The following is a 24,746-nucleotide window of genomic DNA, read 5'->3' on the forward strand; positions in this document are numbered from 1 at the left end:
TAGGATTGGATAATATAGACACGTGTACAGTAACTGATGCAACACGGTAGTTCCGTTCTCAGTGCAATCTCGTTATAAGAAAATCTCATAATGGCAGCACCATTTAAACTAGGAAAAAGTGAGGATTGCAGATGCTGGAGATCAGAGCTGAAAAATACGTTGCTGGAAAAGCGCAGCAGGTCGGGCAGCATCCAAAGAGCAGGAGAATCAACCTTTCGGGCATAAGCCCTTCTTCAGGAATCCTGAAGAAGGGCTTATGCCCGAAACGGCGATTCTCCTGCTCCTTGGATGCTGCCTGACCTGCTGCGCTTTTCCAGCAACACATTTTTCAGCACCATTTAAACTAATGGGACTGGAATCGCTACATAACCAACACATGCTTTAAAACATTGTGCTTTAGAAACAGCGCCCCCAATTCGTCAACCAATAGTGAATTTGTGTTAACGAAACGCGCGATATAGCAGAACAACCTGTACTAACCTGGAATACATAGAGTATAATGAACACTGTTGGGCAGAGATAATGTGTAATGTTTCTATTTGAAAATTGCTGGCTGTAAAAACTGTACAAATTTTTTAAAGTTTGTAGAAAATTGGGGATCTCTGTGCCTCTTTGATGGGTACACTCCCATGCACGCATGAAGGAACACTGCGAAAAAGCTAACCGAAGTCGTGTTCGGCTTTTAATCGATCAAATGGATGAAGGTTTTCCTGTTCAATGTGTGACAGAAACAATGTGGAGGAGCCGGTGTTGGACTGGGGTGGATAAACTTAAAAATCACACAACACCAGGTTATAGCCAACAGGTTTATTTGGATGCTCTAGATTTTGGAGCACTGCTTCTTAATCAGGTAGCTGTAGAGCAGGATCATAAGAACCTTGCTGGTCTTATTGACCGCCCAGTCTAATGCATCCAAACAGTGATATTCTGCCCCATTTTGGGGGACAAGTAACTACAGACATAGACCATTCCTTCTGAGAGGAATGCGGGACAGACAAAACACTTTGCCACATCTCTTTAACACATTGGAGGGAAAAGGATGGAGAACGAAATAAACAGCTCCAGCTCACTGAAAATGTTACCTAGTACGGTGACGAAATGTCTGAAAATGAACCTTCCAACTCAGCGAACAAACCTACATCCAGAACCTCAACCTGAGCTACAAATCTCCTCCAAACTCACCAGCTGCAGGTTAATTTGAAACTTGTTTAGCAGAGGTAATGGGGTCATTGTATGTGGGATTGTTCCGAATCTGCACTTACCTGAGGGCCTTGTGAGCCAGGCTCTCCTGGGTTACCCTAATTAACAAACACAAGTTAATCAACCTGCTCACTATCAATTTCTGTTCAGTCAGTAAGATTAACATGCACTCATTCCTTCACAGTAACTTCCCAATGGGTAAGGCCTAGCAATTGACTTACCTCTTGTCTGTCCTGCACCCTCCCAACAAACCATTACTAGTTTCATCATCTTCTTTCTTTGTTTTTCTGGGCTGCTTTGCCAAGGTTCCATGGTTATGAAGGGTTAATATTCACTGGCTCTGTCAATCTTACTGAAAGGAACGCAAGATCAGGAGTAGGCCATTCAGCCCATTGAGTCTGCCCTGCCATTCTTTATGATCATGGCCTTTTGAACACTTCGATGCCTTTTACTCACCCCTCCCAACCCCATAACCTTGTACCTCACTGGTAGTCAGAAATCTATCAATCCCTACCTTAAATTTAGGAGAAAGAGAGCACTGCAGATGCTGGAGATCAGAGTTGAAGAGTGTGGTGCTGGAAAAGCACAGCCGGTCAGGCAGCATCCGAGGAGCAGGAGAATGGACAATTCGGGCATGAGCTCTTCATTAGGAATGAGGAGGTGGCCAAGGGGGCTGAGAGATAAATGGGTGGGGTAGGGCTGGGGGGAAGATAGCATGGATTGTGAGAGGTAGATGGAGGTGGGGGTGATGGTGATAGATCGGAGAGGAGGCTGGAGCAGATAGGTGGGAAGGAAGCTGGACAGGTAGGACCTTTCAAGAGGGCAATGCCGAGTTGGAGGTTGGGACGGGGAATAAAGTGGGGGGAGGGGAAATGGGGAAACTGGTGAAATCCACATTGATCTGTGTGGGAGGAGAGTCCCAAGATGGAAGATGAGGCGCTCATCCTCCAGGTGTCGAGTGGTTAGGGTTTAGTGATGGAGGAGGCCCAGGATGCTGTCTGACCAGCTGTGCTTTTCCAGCACCACACTCTTCAATGCTACCTTAAACATACTGAAGGACTGAGCTTCCACAGGTCTTTGGGGCAGAGAATTCCAAAAGTTCGCAACACGCCAAATAAAACAATTTCTCCTCATCTCGGACCTAAGTGGCCCCCCTGTTGTTTTTAAATTTTACTCCTGATTCGAGACTCCCTTACCAGGGGAAACATCTTACCTTGTCCATCCCTCTACCTATTTTGCAGTTTCAATGAGATCACCTCTCACTGTTTTGAAATTCTTGAGAGTAACAGGCCCAGGTTGCCCAATGGAGACAGGGAGCTCTACTCTAACCTTTGGAGGGAGCAGATGTATCTGTACAAGCTCCCTACGGTCCTAATAATTCTGCCGGACCAAATGGAGATGGACGTGTTGCTATCCACAACAAACCTTCTCATTATCTGAGGTTGTGCCTGCTGGAAAATATTCCACGTGATGCATCCTTTACCACTCATGTTTCATAGGCTCAGAGGTTAGCACTGCTGCCTCACTGCGCCAGGGACCTAGGTTCGATCCCACCCTCGGGCGACTGTCTGTGTGGAGTTTGCACGTGCTCCCCATGTCTGTGTGGGCTTCCTCCGGGTGCTGTGGTTTCCTCCCACAGTCCAAAGATGTGCAGATTGGCTGTGCTAAATTGTCTTCAGGCTAGGTGGATTAGTTATGGTAAATGTTGGGTTATGGGGATAGAGTGAGATGCTCCTGTGAGGGCTGGTACAGACTCGATGGGCTGAATGGCCTCTTTCTGCACTGTACGGATTCGTTCATTTCCTCTGAATGAGACAAAAGCTTACTCCCTGTCCAACTGAGCAAAGAGTCCCTGACTCTTTTAAACCATTCTCAATGTTCACCCTCTCTTCCCTGTTGGTGCTGATACTGACTACCGTCTTATTGAATTGAATTGAATTGAATTGAATTTATTGTCACATGTACCAAGGCACAGTGAAAAGCTTACAACCTGACCACACAGAGGGCAGCACATCTCCAGCATTTCCCAGAGTGGCCCCATCATTTAATACTCGGAGCTGGGGCATTGAAGGAAGAGATAACAGCCACCCTCTAATTTAATCCATGCACACGTTGAACAGATGATAGGGAGGAATGAGAACTCTGACTCTGATGCTCCATATTTTCTTTAGCTCCCAGTATCTAAGGCCACCTACAACACCCTGTCACCATTGGCCTGGCTCAGCACAGATTGGAGTTCAAACCTAGGGACTTCTCTTGAACCTCAATGGATGAGTTGCACAGCCAAGCAGCATATTTAGCCACTTAGCCATGGTGAGGCACTCTGATCACCTTTTCCATTTAATGCCAGTTGCCCCTTTGAAGATCAGTCTAGAAAATGGCTAGCTCTGCTGTTCTCCCGTGAGGGAGAAGGCGATAGTGTAAAGCAGCACTATAGTCACATGCACAATCGCGGGAGTGTAAAGCAATGCTGGCACACCTACCGGACGGCCCAGTACTCCAGGGAAGCCTGGTAATCCCTGCAAACATTTCAGTCATGCCAAAAAAGAGAGTTAAGAAGGGGGGGGAAAAAAAACAGAGAGTTGTCTGAGCAAAGCAGATTCACTGTTGGCAAAGAACACATGTGACCGATGAAGAGCTGTAAAACAAGAGGCTGATAAAATGTGCAGCGGAAAACCAGACTGTGGTGGCCCTTTCACAAGACAAGGACAGACAGAGACAGCAGACAGAACTGGAACCACATCGCAATGCCAGACTAAGTGCCTGCTGGATCCCAGCTCCTGGCCTACTCCCTGTAGGCTCACGTTTACGTTTTTCAGTTCTAACCCCCTAAAATCTCACCCAACCCCACTGCCAAAGACGTTAACCCCTTGCTGGGCTATGGTACAAAGAGCATTTACTATCTTCTGAAAGTGACCCTTATGTTAAGTTCCTTCAACTCAGGGGGACAGCTGCCTTCTGTTCAGCCTGCCCATGCCCTTCATAATCTTATACACCTCTACCAAGAGACGGCCAATCAATGCTGGCCAGCATTCACTTTTGAAATTTAAGTTCAAAATGCAGTCCAGACTGTGGAACAAAATCCACCATTTTTCAGCAGATACACTAATCCCACTTGGATTCATTGCCCATCCCTAATTGCCGAGAGGGCAGATAAGAGTCAACCACATTGTTGTGGGCCTGAGTCCTACATAGGCCTGGAGTCACATGTAGGCCAGACCAGGTAAGGACGGCAGTTTCCTTCTCTAAAGGGGAAACCTTAGAGAGTCTATCACTGACAGTCTCTCAGTGAACCAGATAGATCTTTCCCCAACTATTGGCAATGGTTTCACAGTCATCATTAGACTCTTAATTCCAGATTTTCTCTTAACTGAATTCAAACACCACCATTTGCCGTGGTAGGATTTGAACACAGGCCCTAAGAACATTAGGTCTCTAGATTAACAGTCCAGCGATAATACCACTAGGCTATCACCTCTCCTCGGTTTTTCCTCACCTTTCTATCTAGTTCTTTTGTTAATGATCTTAGATTTGTGACCTCTGTCTATCAACATACTTGCTATTTGCTCCTCAGAATTTTATGAGCTTTTCCATTTCTGCTCCAAGGAAAACAAAGAGAACGTCCAATTTCCACTACGCCCAATTTTCCAGTCACCAACAACAGATGAGGAGCATCGTGAACCCTGCACAACCCCCTCTCACATAAAATGCAATGTGCACTGCAGGAAATGGATCGGTCTAGTCCTGTTCCAGGAGCTGGATAACTGAGCAGGCCATGGATTCCAGGTGGCATTGACAGCACTACCAGAGCAGAAGCAGCTTTGCAATCAGTGGTTCCAGTCTTACAGAGAGCTAACGATGTTAGTACACTACAGACTGGACACAGAGCCCTAACAAAGGCAGAGACACTAAATGTCCTGGGAACGTTGTGTAGTCCATTCCAGCGCCAGGGCAACTAATTTGATGCTGCGAGGCAAATTTGGTTTTACTTACGGGAAGGCCAGATTGCCCTCTGTACCCTGGTCGACCCTGAATTCAGGAAAATAAATGGCACAAGATAGTGTAACAAATAAGGTCAGAACTTGGTCACTCGAGACAGCACTCACTCAGACACTACAATGAACAGATAAAAAACAGACTTTGCACGTAATCCATAAAATGGTGGGAAGTGAGATTTCAGCTTTCTTATAATCATTTAACAGGAACATCCCAATTTTAACACATTATAGGCCTTTAAAAGCCATATTTTAAGCCTTATAGCCTTACTTAATGAATCGGAGTTGCCGGTGTTGGACTGGGGTGTACAAAGTTAAAAATCACACAACACCAGGTTATAGTCCAACAGGTTTAATTGGAAGCACACTAGCTTTCGGAGCGACGCTCCTTCATCAGGTGATAGTGGAGGGCTCGATCGTAACACAGTATTAAACCTGTTGGACTAGAACCTGGTGTTGTGTGATTTTTTACTTAATGAATGCAGTTATTTGTCAGTCTGTAATCCAGTTAGGTACAGATCGAGATAATATCATAAGAAATTGATGACAAAAGGAGTAATAGAGGGAGGGAGAGTGAGAACTTTAAGGTAATCATACAGAGCAAAAAATGATGGACAAAAAGAATGCTTAAGAATCAACAGAAAGAGGTAAATATAGAGATCAGGAGAGAGAGAAAGAGATAGAGCAATTGAAAGAGATAAGGTGGGACAAAATGAACAAGAAAGAAGGATAGAGTGAGAGTTATGAGTGAGACAAATCTAGAAGGAGAGAAAGAGATCTGGTGAGACAGTAGAAAGATAGAGAGATAGAGGACAAGGGATAGAGCTAGAGAAGTGCAGATCATGAAAGTGGGAGAGAGAGAGATGGTAGGAAGGAAATGATAGCAATTAACATGCAGCATAGAAAACAATTGACAAAGGTGTAGACAGAAACAGAAGTGAGGTAAAGATTGAGAGAAAAAATGATCAAACAGAGTAAAAGACAAATGTAAACACCTTTCATCTCTCACTGGTGTTATAACAGTTCCTTAACAAATGCTGCACTCTTTAATTTGTGACCATTAAAGGCTCAGTTTTCAACGTCTAGTCCCAGTGTTTGTTTAACAGAGTCACATGCAATCACACATAACTCCCAGTTAGGCTTATAATATCTTACATTACTCAAAATAATGTTATAGGCTGTTGAAATACCAAATAGAAACCATGGTTGTGGTAACATTGTTGAAAGAATTGAGTTAACAAAAATGACAAGACTTTACAGGTGAGACAAATAACAAAGGAGACAGCTTTATCAAACAAATAACGACAACACAGAACACAAAATCTCTGGTGGACCCTGTTAGGATGGGGGACACAGTCCTGATTTAAAGGGACATTGTTGTCATTTCTCTCATTCATGTGTGATAAGGGGTGAGCTGCTCTAACAATTTTTAGAATGGTCTAAAATGTTTTATGCACCACCATGATAAAATAAAACTATCAATCACAATAGGTTCGATTGATTGGGCAGCACAATATAGTCCACTGCTACCAGATGAGCAATGCATGCTAAGGGAGGTCAACAGCCTGAGAACAATTTTAGGAAAAAGCTGAGGAAATCAGGGGAGCGTTTTTGTGTAGCTGTTGTAAAGACAAATTAGATTTCCAGCCAATCGGTAAACCCATATGAACAACAATGTCCCTTGCAGTGGGCTTAATGACTGGATAGCTTACTGGCAGCTTTTATGTGTTTTAAAATCTCTATTTTGTTTTTTTAACTTAGCATTTCTTTAACAAAATAATTTATTCCTGATGCATTGAACACAATAAGAAACACTGTCTCTCTCTCTCTCTCTCACTTGGCAACTAACACTATATGACAGGTTCACGAATGATGGATTCAGCTTGGCCACAGCTCCCACACTACCAGAACAGCGTGGACACTGGGGTTTGGGGAAAGTTGCTAACAAACTCCTCCATGATAGTTATCACCCAAACTTACCTGAAATTGGGCACAGAGAGGGCACCTGTCCCAAATGCCAGAACCCACAGGCGTGGCGCGGTGCCTCAGTGGTTAGCATTGCTGCCTCACAGAACCAGGGACCTGGGTTCAATTCCTGCCTCGGGTGACTGTGTGGAGTTTGCACATTCTCTCAGTGTCTGTGTGGGATTCCTCCGGGTGCTCCGGTTTCCACCCACAGTCACAAAGATGTGCAGGTCAGGTGAATTGGCCATGCTAAAGTGCCCGTAGTGTTAGGTGCATTAGTCATGGGTAAATACAGGTTAGGGGAATGGGTCTGGGTGGGTTGGTGTGGATTTGTTGGGCCGAAGGGCCTGTTTCCACACTGTAGGGAATCTAATCTAATTGCACCTTGCTAATGTCATTCTAGCAACAGTGCGTATTATGTGTGAGATTAGATTAGATTACTTACAGTGTGGAAGCAGGCCCTTCGGCCCAACAAGTCCACACCGACCTGCCGAAGCGCAACCCACCCATACCCCTACATTTACCCTTTTTACCTAACACTACGGGCAATTTAGCATGGCCAATTCACCTGACCTGCACATCTTTGGACTGTGGGAGGAAACCGGAGCATCCGGAGGAAACCCACGCAGACACGGGGAGAATGTGCGCAGTCAATCGCCTGAGTCGGGAAATGAACCCGGGTCTCTGGGGCTGTGAGGCAACAGTGCTAACCACTGTGCCACCGTGCCACCTGAGATGCACTGCAGGAATTTACCAAGGCTCAGTAGCACTTTCCAAACCCATGACCACTTCCGTCCAGAAGGACAAGGGCAGCAGATACATGGGAACACCACCCCCTGCAAGTTCCACTCCAAACCACTCACCGTCCTGACTTGGAAATATATCGCTGTTCCTTTACTGTCACTGGGTCAAAATCCATCCCCAAGGGCATTGTGGGGATCTCTACAGCAGGTGGACCAGGGCGGTTCCAGAAGGCAGCTTACCACCACCTTTGCCAGGGACAGGAAATAAATGCTGGCCCAGCCAGCGATGCCCACATCCCATGAGTGAATAAAAAGGATGCCCAGGAGTCATTCTCTGAAAGAGTATTTTGATGAGAGGTTTGGTCCTCAGGCAGACCTTCCCTAGCTGTTCAGGGATCTCTCCGCCATCTTCCCAAACAAGAAACAAATTAAAGAACTGAAGTCCACAACTGAGCATACTGGTCCTCCATTTTGATGTAAACAAGACAAGTCAGACTGATGTGTATCATTCAACAGTTTCATTACTTTTTTCTTTCTGGATAAAGGGTGTTACAGTGGGTCAGTGGTTAGCACTGCTACCTCACAGCATCAGAGTTTGATTCCAGCCTCGAGCGACTGTCTGCATGGAGTTTGCACATTCTCCCTGTGTCTGTGTGGGCTTCCTCCCACAGTCCAAAGTTGTGCAAGGTAGGTGGATTGGCCATGTTAAATCCCCCATAGTGCCCAGGGATCTGCCGGTTAGGTGGGTTAGCCATGGGGCAGTGACTAGGGTGTAACAGCTGGGCAAATGACCCGTTCCCATTCGGATTCAATCTTTTCAATGCTCCCAGCAAACGATGAGGGGTCCTCACTGGCTCTGAATATAATCAATTGCCGAAATCTTAAAACTTACATCAACTCTCTCCCTATGGTGAAGGAGCGATGTGTTACACTGCACTGCACTAGTACCATCCATTTCCTCACCGGGGCTGAAATAGCCTTTATTAAGGCCTGCCTTTAGTTTAGCAAAGGTTATCATCTGTTAACGTGGGTTAACTTGAATATTCTCACTTCAATCATGCTCAGGAAGACGCCTACTCAAACAAACGCTGCACAATTACAATGCAGTGATTGACTCGGTCTCTCTCAGTCAGAGTTACTTACTGGTTTTCCTTCCAGTCCTGGTGAGCCCGGTTCCCCTGGGACCCCCTGAAAGACAAAATCGAGAAAGGCTCAGAGCAAGTCAAGAAGCTGAATTTCAAACCTCCGAGTAAACCTTCTCGCTCATCGGTACAACAGAGGCTGGAACATTGTTCTAGGAGCTGAAAATGTGTTGCTGGAAAAGCGCAGCAGGTCAGGCAGCATCCAGGGAACAGGAGAATCGACGTTTCGGACATAATCCCTTCTTCAGGAATTGTTCTAGGAGGTACATTAGAAATAGTAGAGGAGTCAATGAAGTGTGGCACTGGAAAAGCAGGTCAGGCAGCATCCGAAGAGCTGGACAGTGGATATTTCAGGCAGGACCTGATGAAGGACTTATGAATGAAGGACTCTCTTGCTCCTCGGATGCTGCCTGACCTGCTGCGCTTTATCCAGCGCCACACTCTTGGACTCTGATCTCCAGCATGACTTTCTCCCACAGGAAAGGAGTAGGCCAATCAGCCCTTTGAGCATAGTCTGTCATTTGACATGATCATAAGACCATAAGATCATGATGGATCTTCAAGTGCAACTTCACTCTCCCCATAATCCATGACTCCATTTAACGTCCAACCTTACATTGTTCCCAGTCTTGAATATTCTCACTTCAATCATGCCCAGGAAGACCCAACTCAAGGACTGGCTGACAGGACCACAGAATTCCACAGGGATGAAGGGCTTGTCATATGAGGAGCGGTCGAGGACTCTGGGCCTGCACTCGATAGAGTTTAGAAGGATGAGTGGGGATCTAATTGAAACTTACAGAATACTGAGAGGCCTGGATAGAATGGACATGGAGAAGATGTTTCCACCAGTAGGAGAGACTAGGACCCATGGGCACAGCCTCAGAGTGAAGGGTCGACCTTTTAGAACTGAGATGAAGAGGAATTTCTTCAGCCAGAGGGTGGGGCATCTGTGGGACTCATTGCTGCAGAGAGCTGTGGAGGCCAAGTCATTGAGTGTCTTTAAGACAGAGATAGATAGGATCTTGATTAGTGAGGAGATCAAGTGTTACAGGGAGAAGGTAGGAGGATGGCGCTGAGAAACATGATCAAATGTGGAGCAGACTTGATGGGCTGAATGGCCTTATTCCGCTCCTGTAACTGACGCTCTTCTGGCAGCATTAACTCTGTTTCTCTACAGAAGTAGCCAGACCTGCTTGGTTCCACCAGCACATTCTGCCTTTATCACCCAGCCGTTTGCCTTGGTCTCTGGATTACTACCTCAGTGTCAGCTTCACCCCTTAAATAATTACGTTTGCAATTTATTCTCACGGGGCCGGAATGTACTCACCGCAAAGCCATCCCTGCCTTTCTCACCAGCTTCCCCTCTTTCACCTCGGTCTCCCTTTGTTCCGACATCACCCTACAATCAATAGAATGGTTTAATTAGTCAATTAGTAACAGATATCAACAGGTAGACAAATAATTAGAAAATAATACACTTGAGTATCAATAGCAACATTGCAGTACCAATACCGTGGTACAATTACAAAATCATAAAAGTAATCATCTGGACATTACCCTCTTATACCCGAAGCCAGTTACTGTGTGAGGTTGTCTAAGGTCAACCCAATGGCTGATTCCTTAGGAAAATGATGACCATGCTGAAATTGGCATTTATGACGCCATTTCATGATTTTTGTGAAGTTTTTCCTTTCTTTTGAAGATATGTTCGCAAAAAAACATTGTCTCCAAACACCTGATCCAACCCAAATTGTCCCCAGCTTTAACCATCATCAGTTTGTGGCCTTTCACTTGAATACAAAATGTTGGTTGCAGTGCGCCTGTCAATTTTATTCTGCACATTCATGAGGTCTGCCATTGTGATGCATTGTCATTATTCGTATAATGGAATGTCCACAATTGTGAAATCCTTTTTAAATTTGTCTTTTTTTATTTTAAAGATTGGCAATTATGTTGGTGATTCTGGGGTCTAATTGTAAGCTCAGGAGTGATATCATAGAATCCCTACGGTGTGGAAACAGGCCCTTCAGCCCAACAAGTCCACTCTGACCCTCCAAAGAGTATCCCACCTAGACCCATTCCCCTCCCCTATTATCCTATATTTACCCCTGATTATACCAACATATCCCTGAACACTATCGGGCAATTTAACACGGCCAGTTGACCTAACCTGCACATCTTTGGATTGTGGGAGGAAACCGGAGCACCCGGAGGAAACCCACGCAGACACAGGGAGAATGTGCAAACTCCACACAGTCGCCAGACAGTGGAATTGAACCCGGGTTCCTGGCACTGTGAGGCAGCAGGGTTAACCACTGAGCCACTGTGCCGCCCCTGTGGTGTATTATGACTCTGCTGGAGCTTGTACAGCACAGAACTTGTCGCTCTGTTGTTTTACCATTGTGTACAGATTGTCAACCTTTGAAAGTAATAACAACAGGAATTGCTGGAAAAGCTCAGCATCTATGGAGAGTGAAATAAAGTCAAATGTTTCGAATTCAATATATCCTTTCAGATACAATAGGGGCGTTTAAGGGACTTTTAGATAAGCACATGGATATGCAAGGAGTGAAAGCTATGGACCAAGGGCAAGTAGAAGGGATTAGTTTGATTTGGTGTCATGTTCGGCACAACATTGTGGGCCGAAGGGCCTGTTCGCATGCTGGACTGTTCTATGTTCTTTGAAATTGTTCCAAACTCAAATCAGTAACTGTTTCTCTCTCGATAGATGTTATCAGACTTTCTGAGTTCCTCTCGCACTTTCTGTTTATATTTCAGAGTTCCAGCATCAACAGTGTTTTGATTTTAGTTGTATAAAAATATTCTCGAACCTGGCCGGTGCTTGTATGAAGAATGTGTATTAAAACAGGTCTTTAGTATTATCATTATCATCACTATTCTGCACATGGCACCGTGATAATGTTTCAACAAGCCAACTGTCTATCTCTTCTGTGTAAATGTAGGAGGCTATAAGAAACTTACTATACTCAGACCTTATCTCCTTTTGGTCCAACTGGTCCGATTTGTCCGCTCTCCCCCTGTGAAACAGAAACCAGATTTACTACAATGCAGGAGAAGGAACCTCAATTCAAAATTAATTGACAGAACAAAATTTCAGCGAGCGTTTGGTCTGGGTGTAGAACACGCACCCTGAGAGATAGTTGGAACATTTAGAGTTGATCCTTTCAACTGGATAAATTTCATTTGGAAAATAACGTCTTGGGATACACAGCAATGTCTCTCTCAATGTCAGCAAAACAAAATAACTGATCATTGACATCAGGAAGAAAGGAGGAGGACACGCCCATCTACATCAACGGAGCGGAGGTGGAGAGGGTTGAGAGCTTCAAGTTTCCAAGAGTGACGATAACCAACGATCCGTCCTGGTCCACCTACGTTGATGTGACAGTCAAGGAAGCACAAGAACCCCTCTTCTTCCTCAGGCAGCTCAGGCTGTTCAGCATGTCCATAAGGACCCTTACCAACGTCTACAGGTCCACCATTGAGAGCATACTGTCCAAATGCATAACAGCCTGGTACTGTAGCTGCTCTGCCCAGGACCATATGAAACTACAGAAGGTGGTGTGCACAGCCCAGACCATCACTGAAGCCAACCATCCATCCATGGACTCCATTTACACGGCTCACTGCCACGGATAGGTTGCTGACATCATCAAAGACCCATCCCACCCAGTAATGCTCTCATACAACCTCTTCCATCAGGTAGAAGATACAGAAATTTGTAAACATGTACCAACAGGTTCAAGAGCAGCTTCTTCCCTGCCATTATTAAACTGATGAATGGACCTCTCCAAGTTTAAATAGTGTTGATCTTGCTTTGTGCACCTCCTGTATCTCTCACTCTGTCTCAGCACCCTATAGCCTCTATGTCCTTGTTTGTGTGATCTGCCAGCACTGATTGCAAAACAAAACTTTTCACTGTACTTAGGTTCATGTGACAACAATAAATCAAATCAAACCTAGACATCATTTCATACAGGAGCTGGGGCATCTACCTCCCTTTCCATGGCCACCTTTTAAAGGTAAAGTCACGACAGTGCCCGCTCCAATTACAGAGAGATGACTGGTGGTGGTTTAACCTGAGGGTCACCATGCCTCAAGTAGAGAAGGCAGGACCTTCATGTTAACCTCGCTGAGTGCAGGGGGATTGAACCCACACTGCTCACATCACAAACCAGCCATCCAAGCTAACATTTACTCCAAAATCATAACAATACAAACAGATCACAGGATTAGAATCCCTACAGTGTAGAAACAGGCCCAACAAGTCCACCCAGACCCTAAGAAGGTTAACCCACCCAGACCCAATCCCCTACCATATATTTACCCTGACTAATAACTGACCCTTTGGGTAATTTAGCATGGCCAATTCACCTAACCTGCACATCTTTGGATTGAGGGAGGAAACCACAGACACAGACACAGGGAGAATGTTCAAACTCCACACAGACAGTTGCCCAAGTCTGGAATTGAACCCGGGTCCCTGGCGCTGTGAGGCAGCAGTGCTAACCACTGAGCTACCGTGTCACTCCAAAACGTTGCGTGTGATTGAGAGGAGTCAGGAAGAGGATTAGGATCACTAAACATCCTCTGACAATAAACTCTATCCTTATATAACATCCAGGGAGTTGAACTACAGTCAAACATCATGAGCCTGACATGATTTGAACACACAAGTTCAAATCGCACCAGCGTGCCTGCCAACAGTGGTCGCTTGGTTAGACAACAGCTCCAGCGAGAGTGGATGGGCACCACAGGATAGACCAGTAACTTACCGCAGGGAAGATGGGAGAACGGGAGTGGGTGTGGTAGTGAGGCCATACTGAGAGCACCATTGCTGCGTTGGCAGCTTTGGCTGCTGGAAGTCCAAGCATCAGTGTAGGGAGCTAGAGGGGGCCTCCTGGTTGACCTGCCATAATTGCCAAGGGGCAGCTGGCAGGAACTGGCTCTTGACTAACTGCCTGGCAGATGGCAAGCAACCGATCTCTCTGCCAATATTTATACGATATGGCAACTAGAAAACACTGGGTGTCCCTTGTGATATCTTCCCCTGGCAATGTGCTAGCTTTCAAATCCTCACGTCTAACCGAGGCCTCAGGATTAACAGCCTACTGACACTCTCACTAGCTTGCCCTGCACGTTCACACAAGTTCTAAACAATTTTACATTTTACCTTTGCTTTCTAATGTCTGAGGTAATTAAACTTTCTTTTCACTTCGACCTTATTTCCTTCATCTCATGTGTTGGGCTTCCAGAACCACTGTAGAAGTGGACCTTTGAACAAATTGATCTTTGATTGGCTGAAGCCTGGTTGCCGAGGACCTTGTTTCAGCCAATCCAGTGTGGGAACCCGAAGGCACCAGTTGCCTTGACAGCATGGCCCTCTTTAATTTCTGCACATTCTCTATATGTAAACCTTGAGGTACATTCACTTCAGATTCCATAAACCTGGGGGCACATGGCCAAGATAATCCATGGAATATGATTCCCAGTAATATTCCCAATTGGGTATCTCGTTTTTCACAGACTGACCTTTATTCCTTTTGGCCCTGGTAGTCCTCTCTCCCCGGGAGCACCAATACCTTTCCCTGGCAGTTCAGCCTGAGATCAAAGGTGAGAGAAATATTATAAGCTGACTGTTATACAAATGAACAGGCTTTGTTGTTGAAAACAAAGTTCTACTTCTAATACAAAATAAACAACAATAATGGCTTGCAGAATTATGATAATGGTAAACATGGATTATTGATATTCAACTTGCATCATCTAATTTTTAATTCGGAGAACCATTCTTGACTAAACATAAGGACAAATATTGATCAAAAATGGCTGTTGGGATCATCTGACCACAGAGACAAGTCCAGGAGACCCGATCAGAATACACAGTCCCATCTGCACTGAGGTTACCAGGTTGTACAAAGACTTAACCAAGCCAGTTGAAACAATGTCAAGAACATCTGCATCTTCTTGTTTGATTCTTACTGGTGTGATGAGCTACAGACAATTAGAATCAACAGGCAATGTGGAAGGACAATGGAGTAAATTCAGGAACACACAAAGAGACACAATCGAAAGCTGCAAATGAACAGCAAAGAAGAGAAAGAGAGAGAGAGAGAGAGGGAGAGAGAGAATAACAAAAAAAAACATGAATTGACAACAAGAAGCTGGCAGCTTCTCTCTCCCAGTCTCCTTCAACCTCAAAGTCAGCGCCCAGTGCAATAGCAACTTAGGGCAACAGCCATTCATCAAGAAGTCAACAATATCATCAAACTTTACTGTTACTGAAGACGTCAGATAACAACTAAACAGTTGGGTACTTCAGTAAATCTCACAGCTGAAGAACTTTAAAATGGAAATGCATTGACCTTCCCGTCTGTTCTAGACACCCTTCCTCACCTTCTCTGAAGATTATGACCTGTGTGTGTGCGTATGTGTGTGGTGTATGGGTGTGTGTGTGTGTTTATGCATGTGTGTGTGGGTGTGTATATTGGTGTGTGTGTGTGTGTGTGGCTTTGTGTGTGTGTGTGTGTGTGTGTGTATCTGTGCCAGTGCGCACGTGTGTATGTGTGTATCCGTGCCAGTGCACATGTGTGCGTGTGTATCTGTGCCAGTGCGCACATGTGCGTGTGTATCTGTGCCAGTCCGCACATGTGTGTGCCTGTGTGTGTGTATCTGTGCCAATCTGCACATTGTGTGTGTATCTGTGCCAGTCTGCACATTGTGTGTGTGTGTGCATGTGTTCGTTCAATGTCACTTTTCTATTATTCTTTACAGGCTTAGTAAGTAAAACAATCCTCTCTTTTATTCAAGAAGGCCTTGTAATTTGACTCCTTCTTTTAGTCTTAGTCACAGAGTCATAGAGATGTGCAGCATGGAAACAGATCCTTCGGTCCAACCCGTCCATGCCGACCAGATATCCCAACCCAATCTAGTCCCACCACCTGCCATATCCCTCCAAACCCTTCCTATTCATATACCCATCCAAATGCCTCTTAAATATTGTAATTGTACCAGCCTCTACCACATCCTCTGGCAGCTCATTCCATACACCTACCACCCTCTGCGTGAAAAAGTTGCCCCTCAGGTCCTTTTTATATGCTTCCCCTCTCACCCTAAACCTATGCCCTACTTAATTGCATTTTAAATCAAGTATTATAGCTGTGTACTAAAAAAAACATTTTTTTTTCAGCCAACTTGGAAAATTACAAATGGCGTCTATACTGCCTCCTCACCTGATCACAGTGATAAATACAATTAGAATCAGTAAATAACTGATTATGTAGCATCTCCTACATATTGCAAATGTTCTATCTTCTTCAGGTGATGATCCAGGGATGGCAGAACTGCCATAGGAAGAGAGTCAGCCCTGATCGCGAAGGGTCGAATGGCCAATGCCTGATCCTATTTTCTTTGTTTCTTTGCATCAGCAGAAATAACTAAAAGTAGGAGCAGAGTTAGGACATATTGGAAGACTGGGATTTTACTGTCACGCACTCAAATATAGAGGTACAAGAATACAGTGAAAAGTGTATAATTTTGCCATCTGAGATACAAAGGTACCTCGGTTCAAAAGACTTTGGTACAAAGTAGAAAGAGAAACAAAATCAAAAATGTTAAGCATTACCTTTGTAGAATAAGCAGAAAAGTAAAGAAACGTTAAAGTCCTTCCTAAAGTCGATGATAAACAAAGGAATACAGTTAAAAGTTCAGTAGTCTTTGATGAGTTCACCACTTATCTCACTCTCCGGAAGACCTCAGCCATCTGTTCCCGACACCGTTCCGGCAGATACCAGGAGACATCTCTCACTGCTCGCTGTAGCCGTGTTGGGCCATGATACCGTCGCTGGTACCTCTGCACATGCCCAAACAGGAGCTATTCACACATTGAGACACTGCCACCAGGCCGAGAGACTGTCACGCCAGGCCGAGAGACCACCAGGCCGAGAGATCACCACTAGGCCGAGAGACCATCGTGCCAGGCTGTGAGACCGCCACCAGGCCAAGAGACCATCATGCCAGGCCAAAAGATCTCCACGCCGGGCCAAGAGATCTCCACACCAAGCCAAGATACTGCCATGCCAGGCTGACACACTGCCACATCTGGCCAAGAGACTTCCATGCCAGGCTGAGATGTTGCCACACAGGCTCTGTCACCATCATGGGTACCGAGAGTTAGACCAGGAAATGGTTTACAGCTTCTTCCTGGCTGATAGTAAAATGATTAATGGACTCTCGAGCCTCAAATAATGTTGATCTGCTAATGTTGTTCTTGCCTGGTGCGTGCCCCGTGCAATGTAAGCTGTATGCCTCTGTCAAAGACTTTTTAATCTGTACATTCTTGCTCAGTAGGATCTGCTTGCACTGCTTGTAAACAAAGCTTGTACTACTCATGACAATCAACCAATCAATCTACCATTCTAGACCAAGCTGACCCTGTAGTTTCCTACAGTTTAAAGAGGATGGTAGCAGCAATGTTCCTCGTGAGCAGCAACTCATACAACATCGGTTTGAGCTGACGTAGTCCCGTGGATGCACAACACGTGGAACTATGCAGGTTGCTTGTTGCCGTTCCACACTAATAGGAACTCTCTGGAACCCATTGACACCGATTGACTGCAACTCATCCCACCAGTAAACAAGAAGATGCAAATGTTCTTGACATTTCTCCATTGGCTTAATTCAGTCTTTAGACAACACGGTAATCTCAGGGCAGAAGGGACTCCGCATTCTACATGGACATGGGCAATGAAGAAGGTAGATTTGTCCCAATGTGCTAGAACTATAAGTCAGACCTATGAATATTTCTATGGGTGCCATGTGTTGGAGTATTCCGTATTAATGTTTCATAGTGCCACTTTGAAGTCTAAGACCGAACAATGGTCTTTGCCTTTTCCTTGGTCAGGAGAAAGTGAGGACTGCAGATGCTGGAGATCATGGGCGGCACGGTGGCACAGTGGTTAGCACTGCTGCCTCACAGTGCCAGAGACCCGGGTTCAATTCCCGCTTCAGGTGACTGACTGTGTGGAGTTTGCACATTCTCCCCGTGTCTGCGTGGGTTTCCTCCGGGTGCTCCGGTTTCCTCCCACAGTCACAAAGATGTGCAGGTCAGGTGAATTGGCCATGCTAAATTGCTAGTAGTGTTAGGTAAGGGGTAGATGTAGGGGTATGGGTGGGTTGCGCTTCGGCGGGGCGGTGTGGACTTGTTGGGCCGAAGGGCCTGTTTCCACACTGTAAGTAATCTAATCTAATCAGACTCAAAAAGTGTGGTGCTGGAAAAGCACAGTCGGTCAGGCAGCATCCGAGGAGCAGGAGAGTCAATGTTTCAAGCATAAGCTCTTCATCAGGAATTCTGTCAACTCTACTGCTCCTCGGATGCTGCCTCACCAGCTGTGCTTTTCCAGCACCATGCTTTTTGACTTCTCCTTGACCAGTCTGTAAAGAAAGAAAACTCCAAGTGGCAGCAAATCACACGATAAAAGTTGCGTGAAGAATCAACATGGAAAAGAATCATATGAGGTATAGACACACCCAGAGTGTAAGTTCAACAGCAATGGTCTCTCTCATGCTGTAAACTGCTATAATCAATGGCCAACTGTATCCGAAGGCCCCTCTTAACTCTCTCTGACCCACACTCTTTTCCACACAATTCTTGTTAATTCCTGGAGGCTGGCAAGTTGCACCTGCCATTCCCAATCTGACAATGCTGCCATGAAGATTAGTTTTGAATTGAAGGACCATCACGTTTACATAGAAACATCTAAAATAGGCACAGGAGTAGGCCATTCGGCCCTTCGAGCCTGCACCACCATTCAATAGATCGTGACTGATCATGCAATCTCAGTATCCCACTCCCACCCTCTCCCCATCCCCCTGAACTGATGTTCTAGTTGATCAATAATCCTGGTAACAGCACGGTGTACAACAAATACTGCAAATTCAATAGCAACTTCTGATAATTACCACAGGACCTGGAGGACCCCTTGGACCTTGTACGCCGTCCCTCCCCTGTAATGAGAATAGAAGCCGTCATTAATGGACTGGAAATATAAGATGGATAAATGCAATAAGGAATGCAAACGAAAGCTCCCATGAAGAGACAATGGTGCAGAAGGTGGTGCAACGGTAGTGTCCCTACCTTTGGGCCAGAAGTTTTGGGTTCAGATTCTACTCCAGGACTCAATGGCCCCCATGGAAAGTGTGTTCATACTGCAGGCAGACATGATGACTTCCAGCCTATCCATCCCTCCAATACACCTGAAGTGAGGCGGCTGGGATGGGAGACATCTTCTGGCCAGCCAAACTGCAGCAGGCAATGGTAAACCATTGCAGCATGCCTCAACCAGTCATAGAGGTCAACAGCACTGAGAAAAAGTACCTGTCTAGTGCGTGCCAGACAAAAACAAGCACCTCATAATTTTAATCATGTTTCGGAGGAGCCGGTGTTGGACTGGGGTGAACAAAGTTAAAAATCACATAACACAAGGTTATAGTCCAAGGGGTTTTTTTGGAAGCACTAGCTTTCAGAGCGCTGCTCCTTCATAAAGTGGTTGTGAAACAGGACCATAAGACAAAGAATTTATAGCAAAAGATTACTGCGTCATTCAGCTGAAATGCAATATTGAACAAATCTAGATTAAGTCTTTCATCTTTTGTTAGTTTCGGTTCTAGTTTCCAATTTTCCAGCAGTTGAAATCGCAAATTTCCAGCCTTGGAATCGCAAGTGCATATCTAAATACTTGTAAAACGTTACGAGTAAACCAACACAGCACTGTGCTAAGCATAATGGTGGACCAATCCATGGTCATCAGTGCGCTCTCAACACTCAGAGCTGAAGAGAAGAAGCTTGTTGCTACAGAGAGTTGTTAAGCAGAACAAGATAGATGTATTTGAGGAGAGATTAGGCCACCACTGAGGGAGAAAGGAATAGTTAGCAAGAGATGTAGTTGGGTTGGTAGATGCTCACATGAAGCCTAACCATCAGCTTGAGCCATGTGGTGATGAACAGTAAGACCTTGGGAAGCACTGAGGATCAGATGGATCTTGATGTACATGTCCACCAGTTCCTTATGGAGAAAGTGGTTCAGAAGGCATATGGGACGCTTGCCTTTATTAGCAGAGGTTTAGAGTTCAAGAGTGGGGAGGTTATACTGGAATTGTAGAAAACATTGGTGAGGCAACAGCTCAGGTATTGTTTTCAGTTCTGGAATCCACATTATAGGATGGATGTGATTGCACTGGAGAGGTTACAGAGGAAATTTACCAGGATGCTGCCGGGCCTGAGGAGAAATTAGTTATGAGGAGAAATTAGACAGACTGGAGTTGTTTTCCTTGGAGCAGAGGAGATTAAAAGGAGACATGATGGAGATAAGGGGCACAATGAGCAGGGGCACACAGATTTAAGGGAAGGGGCAGGAGGTTTACACAGGATGTGAGGAAAAACTTTTTCCCACAGAGAGTGTTGGGAATCTGGAACTCACTATCTGGAAGGGTGGGAGAGACAGTAACCCTCATTACATTGAAGGGATATTTAGATGTGCACTTGTGATACCAAGTGCTCGAAAATGGGATAAGAATAGATTGGTGATTGTTTTTGACCAGTATGAATATGATGGGCTGAAGGGCCTTTTATCTGAGCTGTCGACCTCGATGACTTGACGGGCTGTTTCTGTAATGTATATTCTCCGTAATAACAAATCTGAGTCTTAACACGCACCAGCTCACCCCACTCCACAAAATACCATAAGGGCCAGATTTGGCACAGTTCTGAGTTTCAGGGAACTCCTTACCCAAGCCCGCCTGTCTTGCCTAACATTTCTCTCCAGCTTTAAATGTGATGATGTTGGACATCTAACAGCCATAGTCTCAGGTTAAGACGTCAGCCATTTTGGAATGAGATGAGGAGACATTTCTTCACTCAGAGGGCTGTGAATTCTCTGTTGCTCAAAACTGAGATTGATGCCATAGCCTTTCCATCCATAAGAGAAAGAGATATAAGGCTGGTGGTGGTGATTTAACTTGGGGGGTCACCACACCTTCAGTGAGGGGAGATGTTGAGAAGAATGTTTGATGGTGACCTCAGCTGGTGTGGAAATTGAACCTATGATGTTGGCATTACTAATCAGCCAACTGAGCTAACCAAACCCTACTGATACATGTTTGGGTTGAAGCGGATCAAGGGACACGGGCAGAAAAATGGAGTTGAGGTAGAGATCAGCTCCGACTTTACTGAACATTGGAGCAGTTTAAGGAGATGCACGGTTTACTCCTGCTCCTATTTATGTTCTGAAGCTACATACCCTCTGGGTAACCTGCCAGTGACAACTCTCAACTCTCCTCCCAGTTCATGCTTGGGAGCTATTGCTTACTCCTGGTAAAACCCCACAGATGTTGTTTTTAAAGCCTCCAATAGCAGGTCATTTTGTCCAAAGGTGAAAGTGTTTTTTTTTCCTTCTGGGATGTGGGCATGCTGGCTAGGCCAGAATTTGTTACCCTTCCTTGAATTGTGTGGCTTGTTCAGCCACTGCAGCACTGAGAGACAACCACATTGCGATGGGTGTAGAGTCATGTGTAGGCCAGACCAGATTTCCCTCCGTAAAAGGTATCAAGTGAGCCAGACGGGTTGTTAACAACAAACAAGGACAGTTTCCTGCTCACCATTGCTGTTTTGGTTTTAAATTAACTCAGTTCCATGTTGGGAATTGAACCTGTGCTCCGAGAATGTTACTGGATCCGGCGCATTACCAGTCCAGTGACATTCCCACAATGCACCATCTCTCCCAATCACAGTGCCATAGAGTCACAATCTCCAGGTTCCATTTGCCTAACATTTTCAGCAGACAGATGGAAGCCTGAGAGACACTTGCAAACTTTGACCTGGGAATGGAGTTACATCTTGTCCTGCTACCTTCCATGCATCTTACCCATTCACAAAGCCCAAATATCACTGGGTGCAGAGGCAGCAGGTTGATTAAAGATGAGTAAATGGGGTTGAAGGACCAATCAGCCGAGACCTGACAGACAGGCGGAATGGTGATGCTGGAGGCTGGTCTGAATGGTCTCCTGCTGTCTCTATGTTGCTGACATTACAGTACCTTCAGCACCTTCAGCAGTACCTTCAGCAGACACCAGTTCTGGTAACAAACGCTGGCCAGTCCTTGAGGGCTATTGAAAACTGGTGAACAGCCTTCTTGCTTTAGCTGTGAATTAGATCAATGTCAGGAAGAGCTGGAAGAGATGTTGAAAAGGCTGCTGACCTGTTCCCATAGATCTCATGCCTTCAAAATCAAAGTTATCCCCATTGGCTTGGAACTCACATGCAAAAATTTATATGTTGCTTTGTTTAGGTGAAAAATTGGATACCAAACATAGATCTCTCTGGAATGATCTTCTGAGATAACTTTCTGATTCATACTGTTCTCTCATAAGACCAATAGGAGCAAAGGTAGGCCTTTCAGCCCATTGAATCTGCTCCATCATTCCACCATGGCTAATATGCTTCTCAACCCCATTCTCCCTTCTCTCCATGACTTTTGATCCCCTTACTAATCAAGAACCTATCTATCTCTGTCTTAAATACAGCCAATGACTTGGCCCCCATAATCTACTACGGAATGAGTTCCACAGATTCCCCACCTTTTGGCTGAAGAAATTCCTCCTCATCTCAGTTCGAAAGATCGTCTCTTCGCTCTGAGACCGTGCCCTTTGATCCTAGTTTCTCCTATTAATGGAGACATCTTCTCCACATTCACTGTATCCAGGACTCTCATATCCTGCAAATTTCATGATGTGGAGATGCCGATGTTGGACTGGGGTGTACAAAGTTAAAGATCACACAACACCAGGTTATAGTCCAACAGGTTTAACTGGAAGCACCAGCTTTCGGAGCACTGCTCCTTCATCAGCTTTCGGAGCCCTCCTCCTCTACAGCTACCTGATGAAGGAGCAGCCTTCCGAAAGCTAGTGCTTCCAAATACACCTGTCGGACTAGAACCTGGTGTTGTGTGATTTTTAAGTCTGTAAATTTCAGGATGTTTTGATTACAGTCAGTACAGTTACCAACCAACAATCTCAAGATTCAATGCAATGGAACACATTGATGGGTCTTTAATACTCACAGGGTCACCTCGGTCACCTTTTGCCCCTTTCTCTCCCTGAAAAAAAGCAAAAATAAGTGAGGACAAATAGAAAACAGAAGTAACCTTCAGACAGACTTGACATATTTTACCAGATCACCAGCCTCTCCCTCCAAGAACTCTCTGTCGCCCTGTGGCATCTCGATTAAAAATACCCATAAAACACCAGGTTCCTGCTGTAAACATCGAAGGGTTCACTATATAAATAAGCACGAAGATTCTGCAGCACAATAGACCTCACCGAAGCGATGAGCTAAAGGGTTTTGGGAGCATACTCCCAGAGCCTGTGGAGATGATTCAAGTTAGGTGAAGCTAGCATTGAGGAACGTGCATGGAATTATCACACTGAAAGTTAATGAATGGTCAAACTCCAAGGTCATCTTCAGGATAGAGTACTTGAAGCTGAAGTGAGAATTTCAGATTTTCAGAGGCACATCAGCAAAACTCCAGATAACAGATAACAAGGAGCAGGAGAAGCACAGCAGGTCAGACATCATCCTGACGAAGGGTTTCGGTCCGAAATGTTGACTTTCCCGCCCCTCGGATGCTGTCCGACCTGCCTGCCGAGAGAGAGAGAGAGAGAGAGAGAGACAGGCAGAGAGACAGAGAGATGCATTAGCTTTATACCAACCCTCTCTCCAGGATGTGCGGTTTCTCCTTTATCTCCAGCCCGGCCTGGCAGTCCCGGGATACCTGGTTTGCCAGGTTCACCTGGTTTACCTGGGGGTCCTTCAGGACCTCGTTCTGATATTGCAAGGCCTGGTGGTCCCTGGGGCCCTGGAAAACCCTGGCTTCCTTTGTCCCCCTTAAACCCTCTTTCACCAGGCATTCCAACGTCACCCTGGAAAACAGCACAACAGAAACTGGTCAAAGGAAGTCAATGGTCAGCTTATAAAAGAACTCATGGTTATTACCTCTCTACCACAGACTCCACAGGAGCCCACTTGTCTGGTTTACAAGAGAAATATCAGCTTTCATTTAATTTCACATTAATTTTAAACAGGGAGGAAATGAGTGGGGTATTTTTTCTCTCTTTAAAGTGAAGATTGATTGTGTTCCGGACAGAGTTGACCAGGTAATTCTTTCAACATGCAAATTATATGAAGGCGCTCAGGTTCAGCTTTTCTTGCTGCTAGGCCGCTTTCATGATATGGCTGACAGAGGGTGTCCCAGAGCAGTAGCACTGAAAGCTGCCTAGCCCTGGGGTAGGAGAGAGGGGCAAAGTGGGGACCATGGCAAAGTAGGGAGTTGGGGAGGTGTGATACACATAAGAAAGGATAGCCAATAAGTAAAAGGGTGAAACATGGTGATAATGGTACTAGTCTGAACCGGAGTTCCATGATCATATGGAGGAGTTTGGAACAGTTCCGTCATTTCCAAGATTTACTGCTTCTTGTTTCCTTTTTGGAAGAGAACACAGTTGGAGCTGGTGAAAGGTTGAAGGGAATGGGATTAGTGGGAAATAAGGGAAAGGGATTTGGATCAATGGGGAATTAAGGAAGGGGATTGGAGTGAGTGGGGAATGGGGGAAGGGATGGGGGTTAG

General features: G+C 45.3%; 1 protein-coding gene across 1 annotated transcript in view; it reads right to left on the bottom strand.

Annotated features, from left to right (window-relative positions):
- The window catches only part of LOC122559237 (collagen alpha-1(VII) chain-like), a 262,907-nt gene that overhangs the window by 65,570 nt on the left and 172,591 nt on the right, over positions 1–24,746 (bottom strand). The window contains exons 63-71 of the mRNA XM_043708618.1: positions 23,833–24,042; positions 23,184–23,219; positions 19,030–19,074; positions 14,602–14,670; positions 12,042–12,086; positions 10,376–10,447; positions 9,047–9,091; positions 3,684–3,719; positions 1,263–1,298 (exon numbers count right to left, since the gene is read on the bottom strand). Of these exons, the coding sequence (XP_043564553.1) occupies positions 1,263–1,298; positions 3,684–3,719; positions 9,047–9,091; positions 10,376–10,447; positions 12,042–12,086; positions 14,602–14,670; positions 19,030–19,074; positions 23,184–23,219; positions 23,833–24,042 (594 nt within the window). The remainder of the gene's footprint in view (positions 1–1,262; positions 1,299–3,683; positions 3,720–9,046; positions 9,092–10,375; positions 10,448–12,041; positions 12,087–14,601; positions 14,671–19,029; positions 19,075–23,183; positions 23,220–23,832; positions 24,043–24,746) is intronic.

Source organism: Chiloscyllium plagiosum, chromosome 18, assembly GCF_004010195.1.
Source record: "Chiloscyllium plagiosum isolate BGI_BamShark_2017 chromosome 18, ASM401019v2, whole genome shotgun sequence".
NCBI lineage: Eukaryota > Metazoa > Chordata > Chondrichthyes > Orectolobiformes > Hemiscylliidae > Chiloscyllium > Chiloscyllium plagiosum.